Here is a 25,197-nt window from a genome sequence, read left to right on the forward strand (position 1 = left end):
TGCAACTACATTGACCAAACAAGAGACACATTTGAATGGACTCACATAATTTCTTGCTTCATTGTGACATAACTGTTTAGGCCTTTAGGTGACAATGAACAGATTATGGATGGATATGCTCAGTGCAAATTAGCCCATCAGATTTTACCAAGGGGAAGCTAGTGGTAACTATTTAATGCATGCAATTCAGTACGTCATTGGATAATGACCTTTTTTATTTCAGTAAGTCAACTTCCTTAACCCTCATTACCAAAAATAATATTCCTTAATCCTCAGGTACAGGAGCAACAATAATAATACCTGGCATACTGAATAGACAAGGATACTGTGAATGCATTCACATGATCTTTCGACTACCATTATTTTCTTGTTTGTGGATAACTATTCATGATATTCTTGTGTATACTTGATGAGATCTCGTGATGAGATACCTTCTTTGGTACAACAGTACCATCAAATGGAGTATGAGTGAAGGTGTTCAGATTAAATAATTCTAGAGAACACTTTGAGAAAAACCTGGCATCATAATCATATTTATTAGAGAATGAAGTAGTTCATTAGAGCAGTTACACATATACTCCACAAGAGAATAGTGTAGCGAAAAGGAAGAATGGATATATTGTGGAAGTAGCAAGAAGTATGATGGTGAGCTCCACAGTTCCAATTTGGTTTTGAGATGATGCAATTCTCACAACAGTCTTCTTGACTAAATGGGTATACTGTTCTATTCAGCCTTCATGGATATACTGTTCTATTCAGCCTTCTTTTATCTAAGGGGGAGATGTTTCATGTTCCATTGTGGGTGTTTGGGTGTGTATGCCTTGTCCATATCCTTGGTCCTCACCGCTCAAAGCTGGACCCTAAAGCAAAGAAGTGTGTTTTCCTCGGGTATGTAGAAAATCAAAAGGGGTATCGTTGTTATGATCCAACGTTAAGGAGTCAATATGTCACTTTCTTTGAGTCCACACCTTTCTTTTCAGGAAGTCTTTCTCAGGGGTAATGTTTTGGGGGAGGAAATGAGCAACTCACACCACTTCCTGTTCCAGCTCCTTTGCCTGCTCTAGTGTTTGACCCACCTGTTCCACCTACTTTGCTTGCTCCATTACATCCTACTTCTCAGTTTTATACATGACAGCGCCTACAACAACACAAGGAGGTTGATTCCACAATAGAGGAACCCATGCCACTTCCCATCAGTTCATCTGAGATTCTAGGTTCAGATGACACAAACCCAGGTATGCCTTTTGCTCCATTTGATGTTTCAATTCCTATTGATACTACCACCCCTATTCCTAAAACCATTGCAAATGACCTAGACCTTCCTATTGCACTCTAGAAGGGGAAGAGAAAGTGCATAGCCCATTGTATCTCACATCGTCTTTCTTACAATGGGTTATCTCCCTCCTACATAGCCTTTCTTTCTTCTCTTGACTCTATGTCTATACCCAAGACTATTAGTGAGGCTCTCTCCAAACCTGAGTGGAGGACAACTATGTAGGAAGAAATAGAAGCCTTGACTAAAATCAAACATGAGAAATTATGGATTTACTTGATGGGAAGAAGATAGTTGGTTGCAAATGAGTTTATACTATGAAGTATTGGGTTAAATGGAAGCATATAAAGGTATAAAGCAAGGATAGTTGCAAAAGGGTACACTTAGACTTATGGGAAAGCTACTTGGAGACTTTTGTACCGGTAGCCAAGATGAGTTCAGTTCGGATCCTCTTATCTCTAGTAGTTGCTTACTCTTGGCCCCTCTTCCAACTTGATGTGAAGAATTTTTTTCTTAATGGAGATTTGCAGGAGTAGGTGTGCATGAACCTTCCAGCTGGCTTTTATAGTGATGTGACCAAAGGAAAGGCATATAGATTGAAGAAGTCCTTATATGGTTTGAAACAATCACCCAAAGCTTGGTTTGATAGGTTTAGGAGTGCATTGATTGTGTTTGGTTATACTCAAACTTAGTTTGGTCATACTTTGTGAAGAGAGGGGGATCATTGGTGTCAGTGTCGATAGTGTATGTGGATGGCATTGTAGTCATAGGAAATGACTTGAGTGAGATTGATGCATTGAATGAAAACTTACACCAGGAGTTTGAGATTAGGGATCTTGGGAAGTTGAAATATTTTCTAGGCATTGAGGTGGCAAGGTCTAAACATTGGATCTTCATTTCCCAGAGGAAGTATGTGTTGGACCTACTATAAGAGACAAGAAAACTTGGGGTTAAACCAGTTGATACACCCATTAACCAAAATCAAAGAATTAATGCTTCAGATGGTGAGCTAGTAAAGGATGCTGGGAAGTATCAAAGATTGGTGGACCAGTTATTATACTTGTGCATGACAAGACTAGATATCTCCTACATAGTTAGTGTGGTAAATCAGTACATGCATGCCCCATGAGTTCAACACTAGGAAGCCATTGATAGGATTATTGCCTATTTGAAAGGACATCTAGGCAAAGGGATATTGTTTGCTAACCATGGACATTTGAAGCTGGAAGCTTACACAAATGCTGATTGCACAAGGTGCCTAGATGACAAGAGATCTACATTAGGAGTATGCACTCTTGTTGGAGGTAATTTGATTTCATGGAAGACTAAGAAGCAACCAATTGCAGCCATGTCAAGTGTAGAAGTTGAATGTAGAGCTATGGTATATGATGTTTCAGAGCTTCTTTGGGTTTGTTTCTTACTAGGAGAGATTGGAGATGATGTAGAAGAATCTATGATGTTGTACTATGATTATCAAGCAGCAATTAACATTGCTCATAACCCAGTTCAAGATGACAGAACAAAGTATATAGAGGTGAACAAACATTTCATTAGAGAAAAAAGTGTTCCTACCATATGTTGAATCTAGTTTACAGCTAGTTGATGTTCTCAAGAAAGGAGTTGCAAGAAATAAGCTTGAACGTGATCTACGCAAGTTGGGAATGTGTGACATCTACTCTCAACTTGAGGGGGAGTGTTGAGGTTCAGTAGTTTCTTATGATTTTATTGTTTATAATCATTAGTTAGTATTATTGGGTCATTAGTTAGTGTTATTGGGCCCAAAGCCCATTAGTTTATGTTGTTTTTTTTAGCTGTTTTTATGTTATGAACAATAGCCGCCCCATTAAGGGCATTTTAGTCTTTGTAATCAATCATTTTTATGAGTATATAAGATAATGAGTGGGGTCACCAGATCATTATTGGATTCTCCCCATCTCTTCTTCTCTTCCTCTTCTTCTCTTCTCACTAAGATCTCTCTCTTTCTCTCTTCTTTCTCACTGTAATCAAATCAGATTATTGTTATTTTCTTTTCTACTCAATGTTATTAATTGCCTAATGTACACGATTACCACTTGAGCCAACTTGATATTCATTTCAAACATAATGTTAGATATTAGTTTTTATTTGTGTCATAGATTATTTGGTTGATCTAAAAGAATCATTTGCATTTTCTATAAGTTTAAAATTTTGTTAAAACTAATTCTGTTGTGTAGCTTTGAATCCTAAGGTTTAAAGGACAACTTCACAACATACTATAACCTTAGTTTTTTAGCTTTGTTTGATGATTTGAAACAAGATAGTATTTTAAAAAGGTGAATCTATGCTTCCTTTTTCATTTCATAAAATATCACCCTACATTTTTGCATGCTTTACAATGTTTCCATCTTGTCAATAAATTTTACAATATTTCCATATGATAATTTTGACATTTCCAACAAGTTTCATTTATTTGCGTGACCAATATTTCCATCGACACTGACATTTTAAACACTGGCTGTTTCAAGGTGTAACTTTTGATACAAATGCTACATTGTTTTCAGATTGGCTAAAAAGGATGTAGATGGGAGAGGTAGCTGAGGCCACCTCCAGAAAACTGGGATTTCTGTATCATTGTACATATTTAATCTCTATAGTTAATACAATACAGTTTCCAATGAAAAATCTGTGCAATTCTATCATGTTTCATTTATAAGTTAATAAAGGATAGCCTATGTAGTACCACTTCAACCAAGCTTGCCCCTTCCCTTAATCCTTGGTGACCAACTTCTTTCATCTTTCTTGCAAATGGCAGAGCATTTGGATCGATATTTGCTCGCTCCTCTGTAATTAGCCCCTGGATTTCCATAAAAGAAAAATAAGTATTAATATGCAAACAGAACGGAATGGAAAAGCAGGATTCATGTAGCTGACCACATATAGTTGGGATAAGGCATGGGTGATGATGATTAAGTATTAATATTCAAACATATGTTTTCAGAAAAGTGGGTTTTCAGGACAGCAGTAGAATTCATTCTAAACCATTGCTAGACTAAAAGAATCCATATTTAAATAGAAATTTATGAATAACGGGTATCTATTAGATAAAAGAGGGCCCAAATTGCTCGTTGCAATTGTAGCATAAGACATATTTACATTCACCTAAAACTTGAGGGGCAAAAACACTTGCTTATTGCAACAATTTACTGCATGTGAGGAGAAAAGATGGAAGTTAAGGCGGTGGAGAAAACATTTAGGCTGGCAGGGAAGTGGAGAATGGAGCTGAGCATTGAAACCAAGAGCTTCATTTTCGAGCAAGGACGAACAAGGGGTAAAGATTACCTGAAAGTCATGGAAGGTAGTAGGGCTACGATCCTTTTACCAAAGGAAGCCTGTTTCTGGTTGAAAGGCTTCGTAGATGGAACAGTTAATTCTATCAAGGCAGAAGGTTGGAGGAATTCTTCTGGTTGCACTGGAAAAAGATTTGAAGAGATTCTGAAGAGGAACGAGAGAGGCTGGTTTTTCACAGTTTCAGAGCACTTTGCCCTTAACAAAAAGCAGATGTCTGCGTGCCTGAAGGACTGAGGGAACAAGGGTGGGCCTCCTTTGCTGGAAATCTTCAATCGTTCCTCTTGAAGGTTGAGAGTGAGGAAGCAGAAGAACCACTGAGAAGGCCGATGGGAAGTAACTCTACCTGAAAGGATGAGAGATTCATCATATGGATGGCCGAACCCTGCAGAAAGGTTGGGCGAAATTTCAAACATTTCTCTCTCCCATTCGGGAATCGTATTCCCCAATTTAGAAAACTGCATTTTCAAGGTTCGTTCTTGAAACAAAACTGGACCAGATCTGAAACCAAAAGAAGGGAGAGGAAAATACCTGATACAAAATTAAAAGGAACTCCCAATGTAGGTGTTCACGCCCAAAGAAGATACCAAATCCGCATCCACTGAAGATGACATAGTGTATGTTGAGGCAAGATCAACAAGAATGGTTCTTTAGCAAGAACCTAGAATTCTTCACCAAGAATCGAGTAGGGTGGTGTGAGCATGACTTTTGATTGTTTCTTCACCAAGAAACAATATCAAGAACACTTCTTGATTACTCCAGCAAGTGCAGATCGAACTGGGATGGCGCCAAGAACTGAGGGAGCAAAAAGACTACTACAAAGAGAATTGTGTTCCTTTTGTGGAATTCACCCCCTATTTATAATCCCTTCAGGATCAGCTTCCTAATCTGATTAGGAATGAGATTTCCCAATCTAAATCTTGTATTTAGATCTGGACTCTCAAGTTGATAAGACTTATCATATCCATCTGCTACTCCCGATCAAATTATAAACCCAGAATGGCCCAATTTAATTAAACCATTTAACCCAGTTCGAAATGGGCTTTAGGCCCATTAAGTCATATTGCTTACTTAACCCATTAAGTGCTGGCTAGTTTGGTTCTCTTTGTATGGCGTGGGACCCTAGCATTAATCTACACATCAGCCACATGGGTTCAGTCCCTATTGAATTATAGTCTTTGTCTTCTTTTTATCCTTCAGCCCTCCAAGGGCCTGTTTTTGTAATTATTCTTTTTCTCCTTGATAGAACTGTTAGAATTAGTTAACAGAGGCATTATTGTCTTTTTCATGTTTTTTCCTCTCTTATGTTTGTTGTAACATACCTAAGGGTATTATAGTCATTTCAGCTTTAGTAGAATGCTAATACAACCTAGGTCAATAGTAAGGAGAGAATATTAGATTTCTCCTTGCTAGTCTTCCCCTTTTCTTCTCTTTCCCTTCTCTTTCTCTTCCTTGTTAGACAGTGTATGCCCTTAGCTCCAATCAGAATGATGTACATTATGACATTTAATGTAAGTGAATAAAGTACATATTTGATTCATGTTATTATGGTGTGTTTTTGTGTAATACCCTTAAACTGGACACATATGAGACTCGTGTTAGTTTAGAATCTTCGCAGCCATTAGATAGATCTGGGGAGATTTATCCTAGCAAAGCTGACACTGATGTGCCGCCAAGTTGGTTGGGGTGGCTTGTCTCTGAAAGGGTTGGTAGAATCCATCGTATGGACGCCAAAAGGTTGCGGAATGGGTGGGCGAATTTCAAAAATTTTCTACCTACCTTCCAATTGAGAATCGCATTCCCTATTTTAGAATCAAGATTCAATGATCCTTCTTGAACCAGAACCGAACCAGATCTGAACGAAAAGAAAAAAGGAGAGATTATACCTGATCCAGAGAAATAATATCTCCCAAAGTTGGTGGTCACGCCCAAAGAAGACACCAATATCTGCTTCTGCTGAAGATGACACAACAACTGTGGAACAGAACCAGCAGAGTGCGTCCCACACACTGAATCCTTCACAAGAATCCTTTGGGAGACAATGAGCACCAAACAGAATCAGCCTTTCAGTAAAGACTGATATCAAGAACTCTTTCTTGATCTTTCTCTGACAGAGAAGTCGAACTGCTATAGATGGTGGCGGCTGCAAAGGGAGGAAGCTTGAGAAGAAGATGGCGAACTGCTTTTCTTCTCTAGGGTTTCTGAGATCCTATCTCAAAACTGCAGGGTGTGTTGTGTGTTCCCTAGGGTTCGAATTCTGGTAGTTCGAATAGGATTTCCTCCAGCTGCTTAATGATTAAGAAAAAAATCTCCTGATCATATCAGGAGTTGCCCTTATCCAAATTTGTATTTGGATTAGGACTCTTCTTAATCCTATCTGCAAATTAGATAAGCTTTTGGGCTCATCCTAATCTCAGATCCGCCCCTTGTTAATGAATGATCAAATCAGCCCAGTTCGAAATGGGCTTTAGGCCCAATAAGAATCAAGTGCTCAAAAGTCTTCCAAACTGCTGCCTAGTTGGGCTTCTTTGTATGGCGTGGGACCCAAGCATTGATCTACACACCAGCCACATGGGTTCGGCCCAGCCTCTGTTACAAGGCCTGGCCGAATTCACTAGAGAGCTCAGTGAACCCCTTGAGCCATCATATGGACCCTATGGGCCCAACACTTACACTAAGTGGTCCTTGGGTCAAGCCATCTTATAAAAACACAAGGACTGTGGGCAGGTGCAAGATTAGCCCATCAGGCACTGATCAAATCAGCCCAGTTCGAAATGGGCTTTAGGCCCAACAAGAATCAAGTGCTCAAAAGTCTTCCAAACTGCTGCCCAGTTGGGCTTCTTTGTATGGCGTGGGACCCAAGCATTGATCTACACACCAGCCACATGGGTTCGGCCCAACCTCTGTTACAAGACCTGGCCGAATTCACTGGAGAGCCAAGTGAACCCCTTGAGCCCATCATATGGACCCTATGGGCCCAACACTTACACTAAGTGGTCCTTAGGTCAAGCCATCTTATAAAAGCCCAGGGACTGTGGGCAGGTGCAAGATTAGCCCATCAGGCATTATCCCAAATGGCCTTACACTTAACCTCTCAGCCATAATGATCAAGCACTGCCCAACAAGAGAGGACCTCTCCCTCGGCTGCAAGATACAGTGCTGCACTCTCTACTTACATGGATCCCAGGAATTAAAACCATTTGCAAATATTTTTGAAACCATACTTAGGTATATATCATATATATAAATTTTGCAAAACCAAAATTCCAACGATTGAAATCAACTTCCGACAGTTTGGTTTCCATCAGAGAGTGCATCCCCGATCATTACCTTTGTCCGACAAAGGGGCTGATCCCATCACTATGATCACCCACTCAGATGAATTCTCAGATTGTCCCAACATACCCAGGTTTTGACCCCCGCTAAGGATCTCACTGATTGGCATATCAAAGACATCCCAATCCGACACCTAGTGCAGTACCATAATCGGGTCTAGGGGTCAGGTGTAACTTTCTAGTTTTGCCCATCAATCTCCAAGGTCCAGAGCAATACTGGAAATTTGGTCCAGTTCAAGGGTTCAAGTAATCCTACACTGCATGTGCCTTGGGTCTCACCCTGGTGGCTAAGACAAGCCACCCCAACAGTTGGCAGCACATCAGTGTCAGCCTTGGCGGGATAAATCTCCCCAAACTTATCCAACGGCTATGAACATTTAAAACCAACACAAGTCTCATTAAGTGTCCAGTTTTAGGGTCTTACACAGAAATATACCACACAACATGAATCAAACATGTACTTCATTTATTTACATTAAATATCAAAAGTACATCAGAAGTGATTGAAGCTAAGGGCATACAAAAACTGTCCAACAGCTCCCACTTGCACTTAGGTCTAATCTGGTACAAGTTGGAGTCCCATACTTTCCACGTGTTTCTCAAACACCTTCTGTGTCAGTGGCTTAGTTAATGGATCAGCCACATTATCCGTTGATGCTACCTTCTGAATCAGGACGTCCCCTCTACCAATGATCTCCCGCAGTACATGATACTTCCTCTCGATGTGCTTTGACTTCGAGTGGGCCTGAGGCTCCTTAGCCTGGGCGATCGCTCCATTGTTGTCACACAACAACGGGATGGGTGATGTGCTGGACGGAACCACTCCTAATTCGTGAACGAACTTCTTCATCCACACAGCTTCCTTGGCAGCTTCACTTGCGGCAATGTACTCGGCTTCGGTTGTGGAGTCTGTCGTGGACCCCTGCTTGCTGCTTTTCCAGCAAACAGCACACGATCCTATCGTGAAAACATACCTAGATGTAGACTTTCTATCATCTGGATCCGACTGGGAATCGGCATCAGTATACCCGAGAATTTGCATTGAACTACCATCGAATACCAGACAAAACTCTTTTGTCCTTCGAAGGTATTTCAATATGTTCTTTACAGCTGTCCAATGCTCCTGCCCTGGGTTGGCCTGGAACCTGCTTACGACACTCACCGCCTGAGCAATGTCAGGGCGAGTGCACAGCATGGCATACATGATGCTCCCTACGGCTGAGGCATAGGGAACGTCTTTCATGCCCTCAATCTCCTTAGAAGTCTTCGGAGACATCTTCTTGGAGAGAGTGACTCCGTGCCTGAAAGAAACGTTTCCTTTCTTGGAGTTCTCCATGTTATACCTTTTGACAATTTTGTCAATGTAAGCAGCTTGGGATAATCCAATTATCCGCTTCGATCTATCTCTATAGAGTCGAAGTCCCAGTATATAGGAAGCATCTCCAAGATCTTTCATGGAGAACTGCTGCGAAAACCACACTTTGACCGAAGTCAACATTCCTACATCATTCCCAATGAGTAGGATATCGCCCACATACAACACCAAAAAGGTGACCTTATCCCCACTGGACTTCCTGTAAACACAGGGCTCATCCGGATTCTGCTCAAAGTCAAACGATTTGACGGCAAAGTTAAAACGGATGTTCCAACTCCTAGAAGCCTGCTTAAGTCCATATATGGATCTATTAAGTTTACATACCATGTGTTCCTAACCAGCAGCAATGAAGCCTTGTGGCTGCTGCATGTAGATATTTTCACTAAGATCTCCATTCAGGAACATGGTTTTGACATCCATTTGCCAAATCTTGTAGTCATGGTATGCTGCTACTGCTAGCAGGATCCTAATGGATTTAACCATGGCCACGGGCGAAAAGGTTTCCTCATAGTCGATACCTTCTTTTTGAGTATACCCTTTCGCCACCAAACGAGCTTTGTAGGTCTCAATCCTGCCATCGGGGCCCTTCTTCCTCTTATAGATCCATTTGCAACCAATTGCTTTTACCCCGGAGGGCGGATCTACTAGAGTCTAGACTCCATTGGTCTTCATCGAGTCCATCTCAGCTCTCATGGCCTCCTCACTAGTCAAGGCTTCCACCAGGTAACTATCCTGGTCATAACCATAACGGACTGGTGGCCTGGATACCCGGGTGGATCTTCTAGGTTGGTCACTACCTGGAACCTGCGGGACATCTCCCACTGATCCTGAGCTCTCCTCATCAAGAACTATTTCCTGACGATGAGTGTCCAAGATATAATCCGTCTCTAAGAACATGGCATTTCGACTGCAGAACACTTTCTGCTCACTTGGGTCATAGAAAAGATAACCCACTGAATCCTTTGGGTAGTCTACAAATAGACAACGACTGGTCTTGGATTCCAACTTGTCTGCATTTGTTCTTTTAACGTGCGTAGGACAACCCCAAATCTTCAAGTGTCTGACACTTGGTTTCTTTCTGGTCCATAGTTTGTATGGGGTTTTCGGAATCGATTTGGTTGAAACCCGATTCAGCATGTAAATTGCGGTCTCTAACGCATATCCCCAAAAGGATGTGGGTAATTCTGAGCGTGTGAGAAGTGACCGGACCATGTCTAACAATGTCCTATTCCTCCTCTCTGAAAAACCGTTAAGCTGGGGTGTTGCAGGAGGAGCTAACTGTGAGATAATCCCATTGGCCTTCAAGTAGTCCCTGAATTCGTCAGAGAGATACTCACCACCTCGATCTGATCGAAGGGCCTTAATTTCTCTCCCTAACTGTTTCTCGACTTCTTGTCTGAACTCCTTGAACTTTTCAAAGGATTTAGATTTATGTCTCATTAGGTACATGTAACCATATTGTGAGAAATCATCGGTAAAGGTGATGAAATACACGTATTGGTTGCGGGTCCTAACACTCAGGGGACCACATACATCACTATGTATAAGGTTAAGTGTGTCTGTACATCTTTCAGGCTTACCGTTAAATGGCCGCTTTGTCATCTTGCCTCTAAGGCAAGGCTCACAAGTGGGAAGGTTTTCTACGGTTAGAAAACCAAAAGGACCATCCTTTACCAATCTTGTGATTCGGTCAATACCGATGTGGCCAAGTCGTTAATGCCACAGGCACGTGGGACTAACCATGTCACGAGTCCTTTTCTTGGGGATTTCGACCGACGTAGTTTCGGTTAGGTTAGTTTCTAGAAAAGGATGTAGAACATAGAGACCGTTCTCCAGTTCCCCGCATGCGATGAATTTGTTGTTCCTTTTGATAGTAATCACATTACTAAAAGAGACAGTATATCCATCCACACACAGTTTAGAAACAGAAATCAAATTTCTTCTTAGATTTTGTACATAAAGACAGTCTTTCAGTACAAGAATCCCTTCTCTAAAATTTAATTCTACGGTTCCTATCGCCGTAGCTGCAACACTTGCAGAAGTCCCCAAGTAAAGTGACACCTCTCCTTCACACCAGGACACAGAAGTTACTAATAAATTAGTTTCCATGACACAAGTTTCGAAAGTACCTATCTTAGATTCCAGGTAGGCAGGACAGTTCCTCTTCCAGTGGCCGGCCTGCTTGCAGAAGTGACAGGCATCTAATGCCTTGTCTTTCTTTTGTTTCTTAGATTTGGTGGTCTTCTTAGATTCTAGGTAGGCAGGACAGTTCCTCACTCATGGCTTCATTAAATAGTAGCAATAAACCTACAGTAATTGTGCAATCAAATTTCATGACTTCTCAATTATGCTTTTGTACATCGAAAGATATGAAGAATGGGATAATCAGATTTCATGACTTCTCCTTACTCATGCCTAGGTCTTTTCTGCTCTGATACCATAAAGAAGAGACAGAAAGATATGAAGAATGGGATAATCATTTATGCTTCTGTACATCGAAATTTATAGCTCTCTCTAGGATACAAACTAGGTAACAAATCTCCCTGATTAAAGGATACAAACTAGGTAACAAATCTCCCTAATTAAAGGAAAGATAAAGCTGATTCCTAAAAATTTGTACAGTTCACAAATCTCTCAACTACCTAAAATAGCACATAATCAGATATAATACATAATTACAAAAATCGTCCAACAGAGACTTAAACCCTAAAACCCTGGATCGCATACGGTTTATGAGGTAGGTAGCAGTGAGGACAGCATCACCCCAAAATCTTGTAGGAACATGTGATGCAAACAAAATACTTCTTACAACTTCAACAATATGCCTATTTTTTCTTTCAGCAACTCCGTTCTGTTCTGGGGTCCTAACACAGGAACTTTGATGAATAACCCCCATGTCAGAGAGATAGCAGGATAAGCTCTTCTCAAAATATTCTTTTGCAGTGTCAGATCTAAAAATTTTAATCCTGGTATCAAACTGGGTTCGAACAAATTCATGGAATTGTCTTACAAGTCTTGGAACTTCATCACGAGATTTCATCAAGAATATCCAAGTGAACCAAGAAAAGTCATCAATAAACAAGATAAAATATTTGTAGCCCCCATAGAGGGTAAGTGGTAAGGCCCCCACACATCAAAGTGCACAATATTAAAAGGAAAAGAAGATCTTTTATTGCTCAAAGGATAATTGTTTCTACAATGCTTTGATAACTCACAAGATTCACAATGAAGACTAAACACACTAATTCCCTTGAACAGTTCAGGGAATAGATGACTTAAAGAAGAAAAAGACAGATGACCCAAACGACGATGACACAACATAATTCGACTAGTAGACTCTGAAGAAACAGACCCAAAAGCAACATTCCTAGGCTGATCAGGGCATTGTCCAGGAGTATCAAGCAAGTATATTCCGTTCGCCTCATGGCCACTCCCAATCACCTTCTGAGACTCCAGATCCTGAAAAACACAGTAGGAAGAAAAGAATGTTACACAACAATTTAATGACTTGGTTAAACTACTTACAGATAACAAATTTGTATTTAGTCTAGGTACATGAAGGGCAGAAGATAGGAGGAAGGAATCTGTAGCCTTGATGGTTTCCTTGCCAGAAATAGAGGCAAGAGAACCATCGGCTAAGGTGATTTTATCACGTCCAGGAAGCAAATCATATGAAACAAACAAAGTAGAAAGGTTGGTCATATGATCAGAAGCAGAAGGAGCTGAATTTCTTGAAGGGTAGGAAGAAGTTACACCCTCGAGATGACTGATCATCTTCCCAAACTTTTCATACTCTGCTTTCATGGCTGCCAATTGTACACAAGCAGACTCAACTTCAATATCTGGACCAGCAGCCACATTTGCAGACTCAACTTCTGAAACCAAATAGGAACAAGATCGGGATTTAATTTCCAACACTTGTCTTTGGTGTGCTTTGGCTTCTTGCAGTATTCACATTCAACCTCTTTCTTTCCAGAGCCACTAGGAGCCCCCACAACTCCTTTGGGTTTAACCCCCATATTCGCAAAGTGATCACTAATACCAACCCCTTGAACCTGAACCATCCTTCTGCTTTCTTCACTACCCACCAAAGCATACGCTTGTGACAATGAGACACTTTCCTTGGATAAAATATTATGTTTTGTGATGTCATATTCTAGGTTTAGTCCGGTTAAGAACTCAAACACCCTGTTTCTTTCAACTAGTTTCCTGTAGGTCTCTGCATCATTGGTGGTGTCCCAAGTTACAGCTTCTATTAGATCAATTTCTTGCCACAGAGACTTCAGGGTTGAGAAGTATACAGCAAGGGATTTCTCCCCCTACCTTAAATTTTTCACATCACTTCTCAATTTATAGGCTCTAGCCACATTTAGTTTCTGGGAATAGGTTTCTGCAACACTGTCCCAGATTTCCTTTGTTGAATTCATCCATAGATAGTGTTGGCTAATCTGTGGCTGCATTGAGTTCACAAGCCACCCAATAACAGTGTAATTCTCTTGCATCCACTTCTCATAGGATGGATCATCCACTAGGGGAGCCTTCTTGCTCCCGGAGATAAACCCCCACTTTCCTCTACTACATATATAAATATTTACCGATTGTGACCATGCCAAATAGTTGGTTCCATCTAGCTTAACTGTGGTCACAGTCAATAAAGAATCAACTGGAGTTCCCTGAACTTGTCCAAATTCAGCAACATTCTTACTCTCAATCTCTAAGGAGTCCATCATGTAAACACTTCAAATAGGGATTCAGTCAACTTCTACTAGTGTACTGAATGAGGATGAGCTAGGACTGTGTTAAATCAGCCTCAAACACAGCAATACACAAGGCCAAACCACACCAAGAAGCTGTGAGAGCCAAGCCTGGCAGTGGCACCTCGTTGTCTACACGAGACACTAAATGGCTTGGTTCAGCCTTCAAGAAGTAATCAACAAACCTCCAAGCACTGTGCACCCAATTCAAGAACCTTTTCTAATCAGGGATTCTAGGTACTCACCAACAAGTGCCCTAAAAAGAGCAAAAAACAGTCCGTAGTGATTAAGGGGCCTTTTTACAAACACTGTGTGGGCAGCAGAGAAGACCCCACTGTCAACAAGTGAGAAACGCCTCAGGAGCAGTCCGTACAGGTCCAAAAAACAACCAAACAGAAGCAAGAACTCGCACCACTGAATCCAAAGAGGTTTTGGCAGCTTGACAGTCCAAAAAAGGGAGAAAACCAACCCAGAAATCTCTGGGTTAAACCAGATTAACCACAGCCGAACAGCTGTACAGTTTCAGGGGAACTTCGAACACTTCAACAGTCCCCAAAACAGAAATATAACTCAGGAATAACCGAGTGCAACTTACAATCTCATCAATCTCTGATTTGAGCTCCAAATCAGGAACCGAACAGTCCTTTTCTCTGATTCTTCCTGGTCACTGAACCACTCTCCAAGAGATTAGAGTCTTGGGCACCCTCCAATGACCTCCAAGAATTAGGCGAACAAGCTGAAGCTTCCAGCCCTAGAACACCCTCATGCAGTCGGCTGGACTAAACCCACATGAGAGCCAAGCCAAGTTCAGGCCTGCTCTGATACCAAGAAGAAAAACAGTCCTTGAGAGCGTGGGACTGTTTAGGATAGATGTAGAAATCAAAAGGAATCAAAAACTGCAGAGAAGATTGCTTCTATTGAGTAGAAGATGAAGAGGGAGATGGCAGCAAAGAGGGTTAGAGTATGAGAGGTTCGAACTTCACTCTCCCTCTAACACCCTAACACTATTTCATTAAGTTAGTTTTGAATAATTACAAGGGGGGGGGGGGGCTTGGTTGGGCAAAAATTACAAGAACATAACATAGAAGAGGATGGGCCCAGAATAAGGCCCATTACAGAAAGGAACATAAACAATAAGAAAGAATAACAGCCTATGGGCCATTCGGCCCATCTTCTCTACAACCTTTCTTTCTTGTACTTTAGTAGGTGCATACATTAGTGTATAGCAATTTTAATTCTTTTGTAAGGACAATCTTGTCCATTCACTTTTTATTAATATAAATACTCTCTTTTTGGTTGGTTCGATCAGATTGATCAACCCTAACAGATCTGGACTATTGGCTTCCCTCTTGTCTCTTCACATTGTTGAGAGGCAAATCACAACATCAATAAACCTACTTTGTGTCCCTATCCCAAATGGGACCTCTTTTAAGCTATTCAAGGAACTCAACATTACCTTTCTAGGTGTTTGATGTATATGGATTTGTAAATTGCCTACCATCCCATCCCCATTTAGTAAAATAATAAAAAAAATAGCTTTAGATGCATCAACTAAATAACTTCAACTGCACTACGGGAAGATGCATTCTCCAAACCTAGGTCCACAAAACAATAACATCAATTAATCAATACCATACTTTAGTTGGTAAAATTAACTTTTGGTTTTTCAGAATTTTTAAGCAGGAAGTATTTGTGTTTTTGATACTGCTAACAATGAAACAGTAGAAAGATACAAGTATGTTGCTTTTCATATCCCCAATGTAGTCTTTATCTGCATTTATTCACAAGATATTTGGATCTGTCTCTTTGGATCATGATTAACAGTGTGGTGTGCCTGAATAAGAAGTCCTCCCTTGTTAAACTATAAAATTTCTGGAGATTTCTAGACACCATTGAGAGTGAACACTCACCATAGCATCAACCACCCAGAATTGACTCCTTGCACTTTCGAAAGCAGAGGTGTTATTTCCTAGCATCCTTGCCATAGTATTCCTTGCGGCATTTACAACACCTATTCCTGCACTGCAACATGAGGGAAAAACATATCTCAAAACCTTACACTAGGAGAAGAAAGTTGTCACTTTAATGCAATTTGATTTTGACAAGATGGAAAACCCTTCAAGGATCTATGCTCTTCCTACCAGAATGATTATGATGGCTAAACACCTATAGATAGAAATAATATTGAGAGTCATGCCTTTTCTTCAAAATGAAGAACAAAAAATGCTGTTAAGACTGGGTGCAAATATATGTCCTAATACCAAGGCGACGTTTGACAAGTCTTTGTGTGCGGTTTTCTGGGCTTTGGAAAGCTGGGAATACTGAAAATCGGTCTTTTTTCAAAAGCTGGTAAGACCAGCAGACGCAAGCGCAGAAAAACCCAAAAAGACCAAAAATGCCAAATTTTGTGAAGCTTCAAATGAAGCTTTCTGGTCTTTCCGTGTGATAAATAGCCTCTAAGCACATTTTAGAAGGCCGGCAAACCAAGCCACTTGCCAAACGGAAGATCTTTTGGCAGTCTCAGCTGCTGGAAGATCTTTCTAAAACGACTTTCCAAATGGAACCTAAATGATTTGAGCACAAATACAATCCCAATACAGTCAGGATATGAAAATAAGAGAGGGGGGGGGGGAGATCATGGAGTGAATTGTTGACACTCTGCATCACAACCATGAGGTATGCTGGGATAATTTTTGTACTCTGTTCTTACATGCACTATGTGACAGAAGCTGCTGCTCCCTCCCATGGATAATGAGAGAAAGTTTTATGTAATTTTTTTAGTTTTGTTAAAATCGATGAATGTTTGATCTTGTTATCAATCAAAGAAAAAACACGGGTTCATGCAGATATATGAAACATTACATTTAGAGGTGCGGACTGGTAAGAAGCATTGTATAAATTGCTTGTGTTCAGACTGGGGTTTTTGTCCTAGATTTCATTTTGGGTTTAAAATATTTTGAAGGATTTGATAGGTATCTTTCAGGATTGGTTTTTGAGATATACTGGGGATTGTGGATAATACAGTATGTATTGTGGAATCACCTTTTATATACAGTTTGTTGTCCTAAAACCTTATTATATTCTCTTTCCTTATTGACTATACTTGTTCATAAAAGGAGAAAAACACTGATTAGCTATTCTATTACCATTGATTCTTTAACAGACATAACTCATATTAAAAAAAATAACAGTTTTCTCATATTCTAACTTGGAATACCATGACTTGCATAACAACTATCTTTTTACTGATGATGCTCTACTTATTATGTACCTAGTGTTTACAAGATTTAGAAATGTGATGGACTTCAGACTTACCAGTCTGATAGGAAGTGTTTACAAGATTCTGTTTAAAATTTTGTCCACAAGGCTTAGAAATGTGATGGACTCTCTGATCTTAGCATGCCAAGTGTTGGAGAATGAAAAAAAATATTTAGGGACCTTACCTAACAGCTTAAGCTTTTAGGATGAATGGTTCCTTTGTGAAGCAACCTGATGTATTGTATTACTATAGTCCCTGCTGTAAATAGTCTTGTTCTTTTCATATTCTTTGTATTTCTATTTCAGCCCCTCTAAGGGCTCTTTTGCATTTTCTTTTTTATCTTTTAGCCCTCCAAGGACTCCTCTGTAATTCTTAATATTATTTAGTACATATGGCTCTTTGGGGTGGGGGTTGAGGAAGCTGTTTAGACACCCCCTGGAACTTTCTCCTCTCCCTCGAACTGGTTTAGTGACATGGTATCGGAGCAGGTCATGTCTACCAAATGCTGATTCAATTTCTTTCTTGGATGATTAGAGGGTTATTTGAGAAGTATTTTGATTACCATTGACCTCTGCTTGGAGATTATTTGAAGGCTGTCTCAATCAGCCAAAGCTGATAGATCTTTTCTGAGAAGGACACCCAACAGGTTAGTTTTTTCTTGTTTTCTTTAAATTGGATGATTCAATCATCACAAGACTCTATAGTTGGTGTTGCTCAGGCCTCCTTTAACTGGTTATTCATTTGTTTTTGTAAAACAAGAGTAAACAGAGGAAGAAGAAGAATTTGTTATATGTATTCATCAATCTCATATGTATATATACAAGTTAGAAATTCTATGTTAGGAAAGAAGACTAATTAAATTCCTACAAATCAGTCCTACAATCAAGGTAAATCATATCTCCTTAGTATTTACTTCCTATTCTATAACATCATATCTCCCTAGTATTTACTTCCTATTCTGTAACACTCCCCCTCAAGCTGGAGCATAGATATTAATCATGCCCAGCTTGCTACAAAGATAATCAAACCGGACACCATTAAGAGCCTTCGGGAAAATATCTCCCAGTCGTTCTCATATTTTCACATAACCTGTGGAAATCAAACCTTGCTGAATCTTTTCACGAACGAAATGGCAATCAATCTCAATATGCTTAGTTCGTTCAGGAAAAACAGGATTAGATGCAATGTGAAGAGCAGCTTGGTTATCACACCATAACTTGGTTGGTACTGAAGTTTTAAGACCTACTTCAATCAGAAGCTGATATATCCACATTATTTCACACACAGACTTGGCCATAGCTCTATATTCCGATTCTGCACTCAAACGTGAGACAACATTCTGCTTCTTGCTTTTCCATGAAACCAGATTCCCTCCAACAAATACACCGTAGCCTGAAGTAGACCTTCGATCTTCCTTGGATCCTGCCCAATCAGCATCTGAAAAACATTCAATTCTAGTATGACCATGATTGCCATACAAAATTCCTCGCCCAGGTGCTCCTTTTAAGTAGCACAAAATTTGTTCTACAGTTGTCTAGTGATTAACTGTTGGAGAGGACATGTACTGACTCACCACACTAACTGAATACGCAATATCTGGATGAGTTACAGTAAGATAGTTCAACTTTCCAACCAATCTTCTATATCTCTCAGAATCTTCAAATAAATCACCATCTTTTGTGAGCTGCAAGTTAGGAACCATTGGAGTGCTACATGGCTTAGCTCCCAACTTTCCTGTCTCAGACAACAAGTCAAGTACATATTTCCTTTGAGATAAGAATATTCCCTTCTTGCTTCTTGTTACCTCAACACCCAAGAAGTATTTCAACATTCCCAAATCTTTGGTATGAAACTAAGTGCGGAGAAAGGATTTAAGGGATGAAATCCCTGTAGTATCACTCCCAGTAATGACAATATCATCCACATACACAACTAACAAAATGATGCCGGCAGCAGAGTGCTTGAAGAAAACAGAATGATCAGACTTACTTTCATACCAAAATTCTCGACTGCCTGACTAAACTTTCCAAACCAGGCGCGAGGACTCTGCTTCAACCCGTACAGAGACTTATGAAGATAGCAAACTTTCCCATACTCCCCCTAAGCAACAAAGCCAGGCGGTTGCTCCATATAAACTTCCTCCTGAAGATCCCCATGAAGAAAAGCATTATTGATGTCTAACTGATGAAGGGGCCAATTATAAGTAGCTGCCATAGAAATAAACAACCTGACAGAAGTAAGTTTAGCAACAGGAGAAAAGGTATCAGAATAATCCACTCCATAAGTTTGAGCATATCCTTTAGCAACAAGACGGGCTTTCAATCGGGCAATGGACCCATCAGGATTGACTTTAACTGTAAACACCCATTTACACTGAATAGCCTTCTTATTTGCAGGTAAATTTACCAAGGTCCAAGTACCATTGTCCTCTAAAGCATTCATCTCAATCATAGCATTTCGCCATCCAGAGTAAGAAAGGGCTTCTTTAACAGTCTTAGGAACAGAGATAGAATCAAGAGATGCAATAAAAGAACAAGATGAGGACGACAAATGATTATAAGACACAAATGAAGATACTGGATAAGTACACTTACGCTTACCTTTACAAAGAGCAATAGGAAGATCATCATTAGAGTCAGGTTCTGATGACGAGGGAACAGGATCAGTTGAGACTGGATCTGCCGACGAAGGAGCTGGTGCAGGACATGGATCCAAAGGGGTTGGTTGCCGAGAATAAACCTGTACTGTAGGTGGCTTAGGCCTGGCAGGAGTAGATTCAATAGGATGTGAAACAGATGATGTGACAGAATAGATTAACAAATCATCATCCTCCCCCTAACTTGAATGAGGAGTAGATGGAAAGAAAGGTGTATCTTCTAGAAAATTAACATCAGCTGACACAAGATATCTGTGAAGAGTAGGACAATAACATCTATACCCTTTTTGAACACGAGAATACCGAAGAAAAACACACTTCAAAGATTTTGAATCTAGTTTGGTAACCTGAGGACGAACATCCCGAACAAAGCATGTACACCCAAATACCCTAGGCTCAATAGGAAACAGTGTTTTATTTGGAAACAAAACATGATAAGGAGTCTTACATTGAAGGACAGACGAAGACATACGGTTAATCAAAAAACATGCTGTGGAAACTGCATCAGCCCAGAAAGGTTTAGGAACCTTCATTTGAAATAACAAAGCTCTTGCAGTTTCAAGAAGGTGTCTATTTTTCCGTTCAACAACCCCATTTTGAGATGGTGTATCTACACAAGAAGTTTGATGAAGAATGCCATGCTGAAGCATGTAAGTTTGAAAGGATTCTGACAAGTACTCAGCATTATCACTTCTCAATATTTGTACAGAAACATTAAATTGAGTTTTAACTTTAGCACAGAAAGCAGAAAAATGAGAAAACACCTCAGAACGATTTTTCATTAAATATAACCATGTCATACGAGAGTAATCATCAACAAAAGTAACAAAATACTTAAACCCAGTTTTGGACTCAACTGAACACGGACCCCAAACTTCTGAATGGACTAACTCAAAAGGAGCACTAGCTCGTTTATTGACTCTAGGACTCGAACTAAGATGATGGTGTTTAGCAAAATGACAAGACTCACAATTTAATGACGACAAACTCTGAAATTGAGGACAAATTTGCTTTAACACATGGAGAGAGGGGTGGCCCAACCAACAATGTGCTTCAAAAGGGGTTACAACTCCAAAACAGGCTATGGATCTTGGAACTTGTGTATCAAGGATGTAGAGACCTCCAGACTCATGTCCCTTACCAATAATCTTCTTCGTCGTAAGATCCTAAAATAAACAATAATCAGGAAAAAATGAGACACAACAATTAAGGGTACGAGTGAGTTTGCTAACAGAAATTAAATTAAATGATAACTAAGGTAAACTAAGAACATATGACAAAGGAAGTGATGGTGTTGGACAAATTGTGCCAAACCCAATAACACAAGATTTTGACCCATCTGCTAAAGTAACAGGAGAGGTAGATTTATGTGATTGAAAGGAGAAAACAGACTTAAATTACCTGTCATATAATTTGTAGCTCCAAAATCAATGACCCATTTTGAAGAGAAGGAAACAAGACATGTATTGGGTTTACCTGACTCGACGATGGCAGTAACAAGAGTAGATTGAGGTTTCAATCATTCTTGATACTGAGCAAATTTGGCATATTCATCTGTAGATATCATAACGGACTTCTCAGAAGTATCTGTGGTGGATGCAATATGGGCAAACTGAGTTTTCTTATTCTGCAACTTCTTGCAATCCCGCTTCATATGTCCTGGCTTATGACAGTAATGACACACTATCTCTCCTGACTCCTGTCCACGAGTATTAGTATTTCTGTCATAGTTACTTGACCTGTCATAATTGCTGGATCCTCTACCACTACCACTCTTGTATTGTTGTCTCCCTGATTCAGATGTATTATTGCGGCTGACAAGGGCACTACTAGGCTGAACAGGTGGAGAACTTTCTATACGAAGAACCATACTGAAAGAATCTGAGATTTAGCAGTCTCAAATTCAGAAGGTAGGCCAGCTAAAAAACTCATAACAGCCATCTTTTCTCGCTGAGCTTGTTGAACAGTCACATTAGTACTAAACGGAAGCAACATATTAAGTTCTTCATATGTTTTCTTAAAATCCAGGAAATAGCTTGTAAGAGATCTATCGCCTTTGTCCGCCCTGTAAAAGGCTTTGCACACATCATAAATGCGGGAAATATTCCCCTTTCCGGAGTACAAGAACTCTAGATAGTTCATTAATATCTTAACAAATCCACAGTGAGTGACTAAACCAACCACCTCACTTTCAATGGAATTGCGTATCTGCAAGAACAAACGAGCATCCTCCCTCAACCAAGACTTTCTCGAGTCATCATTAGGAGGGTCATCAGTCAAATGGTTATCCATAGCAATACTCAGCAAATATAGTTGAACAGTTTTACTCCAATCCAGATAATTAGAGACATTAAGCTTATACTCAGTTATTTTTGACATCACTGGAACAACATCCGGCATAACTACTGCTTTCTTGTTTGCCATAATCTCAAAATTCAAATAAACAGAATATTTTGAACACCGAAAATCAACGGAGCACACCTATTGAAAACACCGGAATGGATATGCACGTAACAAAGCACAAATATGTGCTATACAGGACGAGGCGAGCCAAAAGACAACAACCGAAAAATTTTCCGGCAACAGATGCGCCTCCACGCGTCGGCGCGTGTGACTGTGGCAGAATCTTCAGGCAGCGCGTGAGACACACGCGCAGGGCGGCTGACTGCCGGACTTTGCAGAACCTCCAATCAGTGGGCGACGCTTCTTCCTGGATGGGCGGTGAGAGTAAAAACTGCTCCAAGGAGGTGACCCGAAACACCCAAAAATTTTCCGCTACCTACTGTTTACTTAGGAAAAAAAAAACGAAAGGGCCAGCAGAGACTAGATGCCCTGATACCATGTAAAACAAGAGTAAACAAAGGAAGAATAAGTTACAAATTCTATGTTAGGAAAGAAGACTAATTAAATTCCTACAAATCAGTCCTACAATCAAGGTAAATCATATCTCCCTAGTATTTACTTCATATTCTGTAACATCATATCTCCCTTGTATTTACTTCCTATTCTGTAACAGTTTTGAAGACTAGTTCGGTCTTGATAGGGTTTTGATCTCACCTTGTAGCCAACAGTCCTGAAACCTTCCTTTTTGGGCCTGACATCGATATAAACCTATTGTTCTGAGATTTCTGAAGTATAATACCATTTATTTTTGTGAAGTATTACTTCAGCAGCTGATTTGGACTTTATCTGATTTTTGTTGGGTGATTTATCACCAGTTTTTCTTCCCTTTAGCTTCGATTTCAGTACTGTTGAATTCTGTTTTGAACTGTGGTTGTAATTTGGAATGGCTGAGAAGGCTGACATCATTCCCGTAAAGTTTGATGGAACTAACTACAGCATGTGGAAGTTCCATTTCGATTTATTTGTTGAGGTAAAAGGTCTGGAGGTATATTTGAATGGAAAGGTTACTATGCTGGATCAGACAGATGCGAAGGCCTATTCACAATGGAAGCTTGATAATGGGAAAATAGTCTCTTGGATACTTAGTTCGATAGTATCTCATATTGCAGACTTGCAGTATTCATGAGGAGAATGCATACTGCCTATGAGATGTACATTATGAGTTTATTGTAAATGAATAAAGTACATATTTGATTTATGTTCTTGTGGTGTGTTTCTGTGCAATCCCCTTAAACTGGACACTTAATGAGACTCATGTTAGTTTAGAATGTTCACAGCCAGTGGGTCGGTCTGGGGAGACCTATCCTGATAAGGCTGACACTGATATGCCACCAAGTCGGTTGGGGTGGCCTGTCTCAGCCGCCAGGGTGAGACCCTAGGCACATGCAGTGTAGGATTAATTGAATCTTTGAACCGAACCAGATTTCCAGTATTGCCCTGGACCTTGGAGATTAATGGGCAAAACTGGAAAGTTACACCCGACCCCTAGACTCGATTATGATACTACACTAGGTATCGGATTGGGCTGTCTTTAATGTACCAATCAGTGAGATCCTTAGCAGGGGTCAAAACCTGGGTATGTTGGGGCAATCTGAGAATTCATCTGAGTGGGTGATCATAGTGACAGGATTAGCCCCTTTGTCGGACAAAGGTAATGATCAGAGATGCACTCTCACTGATGGAAACCAAGACTGCCAGCCCCTTTGTCGGACAAAGGTAATGATCGGAGATGCACTCTCACTGATGGAAACCAAGACTGCCGGCAGCCGATTTCAATCGTTGAGATTTGTTTTGCAAAATATATTTTATATGAGATATAAAAGTACATATATATATTATTATGGTTTCCAAAATGTTTGCAAAAAGGTTTTAATTCCCGGGATCCATATAAGCAGAGAGTGCAACACTGTTCCTTGCAGCCGAGGGAGAGGTCCTCTCTTGTCGGGCAGTGTTTGATCATTATGGGCTAAGAGGTTAAGTGTAAGACCATAGAGGGTAATACCTGATGGGCTAATCTTGCATCTGCCCACAGTCCCTGGGTGTTACAAGGTGGCTTGGCCCAGGGACCACTTAAGGTAAGTGTTGGGCCCATAGAGCCCATGTGATGGGTTTCAGGGGGTGCACTATCCATAACAATGTATTCGGCCAGGCCTTATAACAAAGGTTGGGCTGAACCCATGTGGCTGATGTGTAGATCAATGTTTGGGTCCCACACCATACAAGGAAGCCCAACTGGGCAGTAGTTAGGAAGGCTAAGTGAGCACATAACCTTAATGGGCCTAAAGCCCATTTCGAACTGGCCTAATTTAATTAGTTAAATATGGGGCGAATTCTGGGAATGGATTAGCAGATAGGATAGGGTTTAAACCCTATCCACTCAGAGAGTCCAGATCTGAATCACATTCAGATCTGGAAACCTCCTAATGAGATTAGGAGAAGGTTGATCCAATCTGCAGATAAGATAAGGGTTTGTCCTTATCACCTAAAGGTGTTAGACAGTTTTGTATGCCCTTAGCTTCAATCATTTTGATGTACTTTTGTTATTTAGTGGAAATAAATAAAGTGCATGTTTGATTCATGTTGTTTGGTTTAATTCTGTGTAAAACCCTAAAACTGGACATTTGTAGAGACTCATGTTAGTTTTAAATGTTCACAGCCGTTGGATAAGTCTGGGGAGATTTATCCTGCCAAGGCTGATACTGGTGTGCCACCAAGTGTTGGGATGGCCTGTCTCAGCCATCAGGGTAAGACCCGAGGCACATACAGCATGGGATTACTTGAATCCTTGAACCGGACCAGATTTCCAGTCTTGCCCTGG

At 40.3% G+C, this 25,197-nt stretch overlaps 1 protein-coding gene across 1 annotated transcript in view; it reads right to left on the minus strand.

Annotated features, from left to right (window-relative positions):
- LOC104609908 (NAD-dependent malic enzyme, mitochondrial-like) overlaps window positions 1–25,197 on the minus strand; it is a 138,772-nt gene that overhangs the window by 52,494 nt on the left and 61,081 nt on the right. Inside the window, exons 10-11 of the mRNA XM_088895930.1 lie at window positions 15,972–16,083; window positions 3,993–4,106 (exon numbers count right to left, since the gene is read on the minus strand). Coding sequence (XP_088752056.1) covers window positions 3,993–4,106; window positions 15,972–16,083 — 226 coding nt within the window. The remainder of the gene's footprint in view (window positions 1–3,992; window positions 4,107–15,971; window positions 16,084–25,197) is intronic.

The sequence above is a fragment of the Nelumbo nucifera genome, chromosome 1 (genome assembly GCF_055504915.1).
Source record: "Nelumbo nucifera cultivar China Antique chromosome 1, China Antique-T2T, whole genome shotgun sequence".
NCBI classification, from domain to species: domain Eukaryota; kingdom Viridiplantae; phylum Streptophyta; class Magnoliopsida; order Proteales; family Nelumbonaceae; genus Nelumbo; species Nelumbo nucifera.